The sequence below is a fragment of the Opisthorchis viverrini genome, assembly GCF_000715545.1.
Source record: "Opisthorchis viverrini unplaced genomic scaffold opera_v5_31, whole genome shotgun sequence".
Lineage (NCBI taxonomy): Eukaryota > Metazoa > Platyhelminthes > Trematoda > Opisthorchiida > Opisthorchiidae > Opisthorchis > Opisthorchis viverrini.
In genome coordinates this window covers 621,403-631,310 of record NW_008751688.1, presented here as the reverse complement: position 1 = coordinate 631,310, position 9,908 = coordinate 621,403, and the positions used below count along the sequence as shown (strand labels likewise).

Sequence of the window (9,908 nt, the reverse complement as noted above, 5' to 3'; positions counted from 1 at the left end):
GTAGGTCATGCTCGTGGACATGCAGTCACTGAGCACGCCACTCACAACCCAGGTGGAATTACTCGAAGTTGTGAAGCGTTTTATGTATCTTCTGAGTTGTGTTAGTTCTGATTGTAGTGCAACATGGGGTCAATGCACGAATCTGCAAGGGTTGGGTCGCGTTTGCTAATTTGAAACACCCATGGCATCAAAGCGCCATATCCATGAATTTCAAGAAACGTGTATACCAGGCTACAGTGCAAAAATATTACGCGCCTATCACTCACATATTGCAACTTTATGCTTTAGAACGTGCAGTCTGCCCCTTGCAGTTCAAGGAGAGGCATTGAACATTGTGTAGACTTTTACGTGCTTCGATAGTTGAATTCTCTTTGATGGAAGTACGTCTGCTGAATTTGGCCTATGAATCTCAAAGGCCAGAATTATGCATGCAGATTTGCATCACTTATGTAATCGAAAAGCATGTAACTGGGTATTAATGATGTTGCATACTAGGCCACAATAGGGACTTGTAGTTGTGGGAGATGGTCTCAGAGAGTGGATGACGTAGGAGTCTTCAGGCTTTTGACCACCGATTTCTCTGAAGCGCCGCTGGTACCAGTTGACGGTAACGGGTTCATGAGGGGTTTATAAAACGGGCGTTTGATTGTGCAATAGACATGTCGTTAGTGGAAACCATCCAGGTCGGTGTCCTGAACCTGTGTTATGTGTGCGGAAACACGGTCTCCTGGGACGAGTATTGTTCACTGTCAAGCGAAGTATGACCGATGTTGTGTCCGTTTCCCTCTTTAACTCGTCCGCTGGCGATACATTTCACGGTTCAACCACGCAGCGAGCAAACAATAAGATATGCGGACTACGACAATATTCTATCCCCAGCTATGTTGTTTGATCCAGACTCCTAGCACGGCGAATAGTAAGAGGACGAAAAACCTCGGACACAACTTTAATGATCCGAACAACACGCGATCAGCAGGCGAATCCCTGGAAAATGACTATATATATATATATATATATATATATATATATATATCCATACTTTGAGCTTGAAAAATACCGGAAGTTCGTTAGCACACACAAAGTTACATAGTTTTTTTTGGATATTGATATCCCCAACAATATCCTATGGAAATCAACCGGGATACAACTTATACTGAATGCAAGAAATGAAGTACGCTAGTACCGTCGTTATAATGAGAGAAGACGCGGTAGCCATCTTGGAATTTATAACTTCTTGGCGATCGAGGCGCCCTCCCAGTGAATATTTTTTCACCTCTTAAATGCAGTATCCTTCCAAGACCGGTAGGAGCCGCGATCGACAATCGTGGCGGTGGCAGTGGTCACATGGTTAAACTTGACAAGTTGGTCTATCTGGGGGGTTATATGACATCTGGCGTTGGATAGGAGGCGTCATTGTGGACCACAAAGACTAGATCCGCACTTATCGACCTAAGGCACTTCTGACAACCAAATCGATCTCACCTAGAGGAATCGTCTACAATGATGCTGTGCGTACGGTGTTCATGTATAGTCTCGAAATCTGATCCAGCCTTGCTGAAGGTGTTCGAAGACTTTAGGTTTTTGGCACTAGTTATGGGTATATAATTTACAGCCTCTAGCAGCACCACCGAGTAAGCAAACAATGCGTCAGTTGCTTCTGGGCTCGTCCAAACTACCCCTAGGTAACCTATATTATCCCTCGGATCTGCTAGTTTGTGTCGCTGTCATACGTCAGCACAGCGTCCACTATTCTGCGCAATCTGTACGCACTCTGGACTAAACTAGAAGAAGNCGCACGTAACTCCGGGTTTGTGTTCGACCAAAGTGCATTCTAGGTTTCCAGGCCAGAGTTCAAAAGAATATAATAACCGTCCAGCAGTAACACCCTTCCTGTACCCAGCTACATGCTGCTCAAAGGAATCACATAGGTTAAGCTACTGCCAGGTTACGTTATCCTAGACACAAGCAGTCGAGGCGATGTGGTTGGGTTCAAATCTACGGACCTTCCGTTCAGGAAGTTCGCGTCCTGACCACTGGGCTGTCTCGAGCTCATGGTTCAAAAGACGCCATACAACTTTTGTAAAGGATGAAAAGAGAAGACACGATGGGTTCTGTTTTCCGAGATAAATTCAGGAAAGCGCAAGCAGGTAGGTGGTCAACCTTCGATCTGGCAGAGAAGTATGAGAGGTAACAAAAAGTCTGGGTACTGTTGGTGCGACTCACCTTCCAGTGTGGGGTCCGCATGATCTCCTCCGAACGTGGTTGGGGGCGCCCCAATATGTAGCTGCTAATCGTTATCAATACCTTTTTTGCCGATATTTCCTACCCACGGTATCTGAATGAGTGTCTGAAGGTTTTGCCATATCGGAATGATTGTGGTTCACCAGCAATAAGCCGTTTCTCCATCCACTTTTATTATTTTGTTTACAACAGGACTTGAAAGTAATTTGTTCATGCAGCAGCAAACTATCTGCGTTGAACGCTCATGTGGGGCTGTCGATGATGATAATGTGGTACAGCGGAACTGGGTGAAAAGGAAGAAAATCACCCTTTGAAAATTTCAGAACAATTGCTACCAATGAAGCCTTATCAGAGGCTTAAAGAAAAATTATCAGCGACGGCAGCAGCGAAGGCCGAAATTATGACAACCCGATCAAACAAGCAAATTGATCATCCTGCCGCACATCGCAAATACATTCGAATTGACAGCAAGATGATTGAAACAAACGAGACTCCTAGTAGCCCACGAACCATTCGCTACATTAAGGACACTAACTTCAGCACTGCAAGACATGGTCGATGAGAGTGCAAGAAACGATATAGCATAGCAAATCGGCTTCATGGATGGTCATGAGTACAAAAATTGGACAAACTGAGCGAAATTCGTTCACGTGGATAAGGGAACGTAAGGCACCCGTAAGAAAACATTACCATGAATAACAAATTCATTAGATACGCGAATGCCTGTGGGAAGGTGAGGCAAGCAATGGGTTCCCGTAAGCATGGTGTTCTGGTTCAGACTCTGTAGACCATTGACTGTTGGTGGGCTGACAGTTAATCTGTTCTCTGGGCTTGATAACTCTTGCAACAAGTTAATATAGAGAAGTTGATCCAATCTACGAACCGCCACGCGCAAAGGTTATCAACTCAAGCGGATAACTTGAGAGGTACGGATTGGGACGAAGGTCCTTGATAACGGGTCGGAGAGATCAGGGTCTAAATCATCTGGATCTTGACCAGAAAGCAGACCAGCTAGCGAGCGAACGTGGTCGACAGTCTAAACGACTAGTCACCATCAGAAGTAACCCTCGGTTAATGATAGGCGTAGTGACACCAGCGCAGTATTGGTCAGCGCTTACCACTGTACTGCTAAACTATATAGCGCTAACCTGTTGCGCAGCAATCTCACCTAAACTAATGGCTGGACGTTTGCGATCAAACCACCAGGCCAAGCGAACAGGGCAACACCCATCCATTTGATCTCACCTAACAACATATACTGTAGTGGCCATACGTTGAGTTATTTTGCATAACGTATCCGGTTAAAGCAGGCAGTGGAAGAGTTCTTTGGGGTTAGTTTCAGCGTTACTAGAACCGACATATATGGTGAAGGGCAATGTTATGGAAGAATGGGAAACAGTAGCTTGGTGGTAAAACATGGATGTGAAAGTGAAACAATTAAAGACAATCACGGATGCCGGGCTGTTGTTGAGATTAAATGATTTGCTGCCACCAAAATTCCACCATTGAAGAGGCATCAATGCTGTTCAGTAACACTGGGGTATTTTCCAACTGTTCGTCGCAAATTGTACGGTAGATTGAGAACAATGAAACTTAACCGATAGTGTTGAGAAATGATCAAATAACGAAACGAACAAGCTAGATGCACTTCCGAACTAACCCTCGGTCACAAAAGGTGTTTTGTACCCATTTAGGGTCAAGAGGATAGAATCCACCAGAGAGGGGCCTCCCACGAGAGAACTATCTCTGTCTGCCTATTTGGGGTAGTATATTGGCTTGTTTTTAAGTGCATTTGCTCATTCCAAAGCGCAATTTCTAGAACTCAAGCTCAAATCCTAGTTCTCCCTCTTCATGACCAGTGTTTTTCATACGATGCGATTGGGGCAATGTTGACTGCGGTACAAATATCCCATCGTGGATTCGAATCCTTATTTTTGTGGCGCTTCACTATACAAGCTATTCATGTCTTCCATAAAGGTGGCTATTTAAGGCATGTCATAACACCGTCCACTTTCATTAAGATATTGAGTGTAGTGCACACGACGCATGTAAATAAATACTTGTTCAGATGCAATGCACTTTTGGTGCCTAGCTGCCATGCGACTCGAATGAAGTGAAAGATTTAGATACTGTCAGGTTGCTCAAGCCTAGACGGGAGCAGTCAGGATGCGGAGGTCGGGTCACGGACCTTCCGGTCATTAAGTTCGCGCTTTAAGCACTGGGTTATCTGCAGCCCAGACAGCGTGTAATAACGGTATCTTCTCAGCTTACTTCTCGTTCTTAACCTTCCAAGCTAGCGTTCCCATCAAAAACGACCACCAAAGGTGCACAATGTGTATTAATACCAAAAACCAGGTCAAAAACACTTGTAAAGTGCATGTGGCGAGAGCATTCCGGAAATTCTGATGCCTTCTAGATGCGCCTTTGGCACCCAGCAGTCGATGGATACTGGATCGTGACTGGTTGTTGGATCCAGACTTTCGGGTAATTGAAGCCCGCTTTGATGCTGCACCATCATTGCCCGATCTTTTGGTCAACCGCGTGCGGGGTAGGCTTATTGTGCGTAGCAGCGCCTAAATGCGAGCGGTGAAGCATTTCGGTGCGGGATTCCGCCTAACAGCGCCTGTGATTTTTGGAAATACTTGCCCACTCTGCTGACATTTGTGAACTAGCAGCTGCTCTGATTGTATTATACCTCCGGTGTTTCCTCTTATTTCAGATGGTCGGGACACAAACCATCGAAACAAACCATGAGGACATGATTGTATGTTGTCCAAACTTCGTTTATCTTACTTAAACGCTCTTGACAGCATGATGCCCAGTTAGACTACTATGGAACCACACTTGCAACAGCTTCTTCTGATGAGTCAATTAAAATCTTTGATGTGCGCAATAAAAAGCAAGTACTCGTGGCACACCTTCGTGAGTAAGTTCATGTTTGAATGAATCTACTGTTTCCTTTGTGTCCTGGCGTGAGTATCCTTCATCGTCACCAGTTGTGGTCCATGAAGTGGCTGACTGTCGCTGTGTAGCTTACTGATGAGAGGATAATCGGAGGATAATAGCTGGTATTTTCGACGCCTGCACTCAATGTTGTCAATACATTAATTTCGATTGTGTTCTTCTTAGTATTGAGCATTTCGACAGGGTTTAACGCAGGAACTCTCCAACTATTTCACCATGCCGCCCTGGTTCAGCTTTTGCCGACGTGGCACTAACCTCCCTGCGGGAATTTCGGAAGTTGAGTTTTGACACGAGATTGGACTTCACAAAGTATACAACACTTGGTTGCAGTTAGGTCGCCCAGCTCAGTTAACAATTCAACGACAATCAATACATCCTGAACTACCACTGTTCTTTTTAACCGCACACAACAATTCTAAATAACTTGGGGTAAACTACGTTCAAGTCCCGTAATTGGCTTGAAAACGTTTGACCATCATCAGTGCACGATTGATTGGCTCCAAAAAGATGGGTTGTTTTCTATCTATCATAATTCAGTCGACCATAAGTCAGCTCTTAAGCTGGAGTGTTCGGACTTTATTTGACCCTGCCTCTTGATCGATTACTATGCGGATCATGCGCAGCTTTTTATTGATATCGCTGCGTTTTAAGGGTTGGCCTATCCGGCTGCCGAACCAAACGTGTGAACATCCTCGAAACGAACTCCCATCGGTTTTGCCGCAATCAGATATCTCATTTGTCTTGAGCTGAAGCGCCAGCATTGCTCACGTCTCATAGGCTCTAAAATCACTAAGAATCACCGTTGTACGCTTCAGATGACCTTAGATATCTCGGTGATCTCCGTGTTCGCAATAACCCTAATTACGAGCAACTAAGATCGGCTGTCAACCGCGCTCCTATACGTGATATTCTGCTTGTACCTGGCAAATGGAATGCTCGTACCGACCTGTAAAAATACTTGACTGACTGTATCATGTTCGAGTGATTTCCACTCGTCTCCGTGCACGAAGATCAAGAAGGATACGACTTCGACTGGAACGACGTTCGCGTACTAGCGCAGACACGAACAAAGAACGTGAATCTGTAGAAGCATGCTAGTCCACCGAAGTTACCATGAAAAGACATTGAAATTAGCCCAGCTTACCAACTATTAAGGACAAGAGAATTTCAGACCTAAAAATTTCAAAACTGTACAAGAAACTAGAGGAGAAACTTGCAGTGAAAACAGGGAAGCTCGACTCTACGGACCGAATCAATTTGACCAGAATACACCTGCTGTCAACAAATCAGCTGACCAAAGCAAACGCAAAAAGTCATCAGATAAACCAACTAGACACAAAGATCAGTCTTTTTGAAGCTGAAGACGGGAGGGCACAGCAAACCAGTGTTGTATACTTCTAGGAATGAAATCCGTATGATTTTAACCATTAGCAAATCCATCGGTCCGATAACTGTTACAAGTCGTACTACTAGCTAGTTACTTATGTGTCACAGAAGGAAGCTGTGTAGAACCACAGATAAAAAACTCCACTCGAAGAGGAATTTCCATATCGCCAAAAAGCTCTCCATTGAAATACCCTGCAACGGAAATGTCCGCTTTACCAGTCGGCTTCGCTCCAAAAGTATCGCTGTATTTTTTCGCAGATTCTAGTCTTTTCGGTTCACTTTGTACTGGCCTCCTTTTCCTCGTTTTCATTTCCATATAGACATCAAGGACCCGTTTGGGGATTGAGCTGGTCTCATCCAATGTACGGCAGCCTGCTCGCCTCTTGTGGATACGACCGTAAAGTGATCATCTGGCAAGAGCAAAATGGTCGGTGGGGGAAAATCCACGAATATACCGAACACGCCAGTTCTGGTAAGTGTGGGGTGACTATGTGTCTTAGCTGTCAGATACCAGAAAGGCTGTTCAGTTGCACGATTAATCATCTGAAGTGCTCCTGGAGATGTACTCCAGAATCAGAATGACTCGACAAATCGGAACCAAATACTCGACTTAATAAATGTGCTTTAACAAAACATCTCCGGGGCTCTCATTCGATAGGGAGTTTCTCTTCGTGCTTTGAAAAGGATTTGAACACTCGAATAAGGCTGTGCCATTTCTCTTGGTTTTTAGCACACTGTCGACCGAACACTAAGCACCATAAATGAATAAAAAACTCTTGTACAGAGTGTAAGTGTATCCCATAATGGCCCGTACTTCTCTGAACACGTGTAACGTTGTTAAATCTGAACCGATCATAAAAAAATTTGCAACTAACTCAGTTCATTTCAGTGCATTCCACGCTCACTTGAATGATTTTATGTCATCTTGTTCCGCTTTCCATCAGTCCGTTTGAGGCGAATCTCAACATCATGTCATAGTATCCTGAAAAAAGTTGTTGACTATGCCATCATCAATGTTTAGAACCAGTTCCTGGTCTGGGCTACAAGAAGGGCAAACTCAAGCTCCTTACGACCACAGCCAAAACTATCAAATTTCTACCAGGAACAGAAGTTTCGCTTTTGCTCACTCTTGCAAACGTGTACAACCTCAGTGCAGTAAATACTGTAGACAGACATAGATTTCTACAGTCGTTCTGCACAATGGGTTATGCAACAGAACTTAGCCACAAGGTCTAGCTGGTTTTAGCCGCCGACGGGAGAAAGAACAAGAGGAAACCAACTGCGCAAGGAAGCTATGACCCAGGTAGTTTACGGGCGCCAAAGTCAGTCCTCCGTCTTTAGAACGGTCAGACGGGCCTTCGAGCATTGAATGATTGGCGCACTTGTGACCTTCCCTGAGCTTTGGGTTCAAAATACATTCTGTGGTAAAGCCAGTACCTCTTTGAATCGCCAGGCATTGACTGGATGATTCTTCTCTTTGTTAGAAAACATGTTCCATATTTTATTTGCCTCAGCAGCCACATGTCCACTCACCGATGTTAAAGAGGATATACAGAGGGTAGCTTTAGATTAGGGCCGATGATATCACCATTCCGTTGTGGTTTGTAGGTAAACTTAGCTAATCTAATTATAAAACAGTACATGTTTCTTTCTGAAAAGCTATTCACTGAGCGTTCCGTCCTGAGAGAGATTGATCCTGACGAATTCCAGCGCGAGGGCCAAACCAAGAAGTCACTCTTGTCATGCGCGTGTGATCAGTGGCTGCACGACGGCAAACGGTGGAAATCGTTAAGAGAAGGAAAGCGCGATCGATCCTGTTACATCCTACTAATGAGTCTAAACTATGGTGAAACTCGCAATGGGATTAGATTTCCAAACGACCCATGCTTTGTAATTAGGATCTCCAATCCATGTACATTAGTACTTTCCATGTGCTCTCCAGCAGACTGCGACTGCGTCATCTATAGATAACAGCCGAATTATCACAGATTGTGACCAATCGATAGGCAACCATTGGGTGATGCAATTGGGTCTCTGCCAATTCTGTGAGCGGACTCTGTCAGCAGAAAGGCGATGACGCTTGGTCTGGGTCCGAAGCTTCCGCGAAAAGTAACAGCGTTTGCGTGTTCTGTCAGACAACCGTCACATTGTACGACTAACTTATGATGCTCCACACACCCGTGCGAATGAGCACACAAAAAAGGATGGTGGCAACAATTGGAACCAAGCCCTTCAGCTACGGTCCGATTCTGCGGGAAGAACTGGAACCCAAACAAGTTTTAGACACCATAAATACAGACTCTATACAATTCATCAGTCTTCCGCAAATTAATTGAGTGATTGTTTCCCTCTCAAATACGAGGCCGATATAGTTGCGCTTCTCCTCCACCCCGTAAATTGCCTGCTTTTCGTAGATTCCATTGTTCTCAGTGTGAAATGGGCCGGGTAGCAATTTAGCACAAATGCTTGCATCCGTGTAAACAACCTCTTCATTGCTTTGATATAACACATTGCTTATAAGGTTGTCAAAAATTCTTCCTCAGTCAACTAACGGTTTCACCCTTATTGTGTCTCACCAGATAGGCGTAGTCCTGACAAATGGATCCTGTGTACTCTCCCGTTGATACCACCTTAATCTGCCAATGAGTACTTCGCAACATCTCTATTGAGCTTTCAGTGAGACGTCTGACAGTTTTGAGGGACTAAACGTCTGGGAACGTATACACTGACCGGTCTAGGTAGGTCCAAACCAAGAGCTGCTACCTTGACATGGTGATCGAGGTTGGGTGTGGACTTAACCGGTCAGAGCTTCGTTCTTTAAGGTTGAACCACGTCCGGAAGGCCAGAATGGCTAATGAGACAAAGAGCGGCAGGCCCCGCACTGCGATCAATCGTATTTCGAAGAGATCTGGGAATAAAGCCGTGGTGTCTTCTGCAACGGGAATGTGAAGGCAGTAGGGCGCTCCTCCCAGGCAACCAGGATATCCCTGCTTATGGAGACACTGATGCGAACCGAGGAAACGCAGGCTAGAAATCGCATCAACGTACTTTTCTGCCCCACCGGGCCATAGATTCTTTAGGGACACCGCTGACTGTCACCCTAAGTGTCTAACTTGCTGAGTTTCCTCTTAGACTCTCTATTCTGTAAGGCAACAGCATCCTGCCTCAATTCGGCTACCGCTTACGGCTTCCTAATAAAATACGGCAGTGAAGCATCGGTGTTGAACACTGATTTTATGCTGTCAATGAGAATGATGATCCTAATAAAAAGTGGTAATAATCAGCGAATATACACTCATTTGCATGCAAATTTGGTT

At 44.8% G+C, this 9,908-nt stretch overlaps 2 protein-coding genes across 2 annotated transcripts in view; one reads left to right on the top strand and one right to left on the bottom strand.

Annotated features, from left to right (window-relative positions):
• T265_02560 (hypothetical protein) overlaps positions 1-9,908 on the bottom strand; it is a gene marked incomplete at both ends in the record, with an annotated part of 32,717 nt that overhangs the window by 20,489 nt on the left and 2,320 nt on the right. The window lies entirely within an intron of this gene.
• T265_13041 (hypothetical protein) overlaps positions 4,658-9,908 on the top strand; it is a gene marked incomplete at both ends in the record, with an annotated part of 39,079 nt that continues 33,828 nt past the window's right edge. Inside the window, 4 exons of the mRNA XM_009166885.1 lie at positions 4,658-4,800; positions 4,961-5,005; positions 5,052-5,167; positions 6,912-7,063. Of these exons, the coding sequence (XP_009165149.1) occupies positions 4,660-4,800; positions 4,961-5,005; positions 5,052-5,167; positions 6,912-7,063 (454 nt within the window). The remainder of the gene's footprint in view (positions 4,801-4,960; positions 5,006-5,051; positions 5,168-6,911; positions 7,064-9,908) is intronic.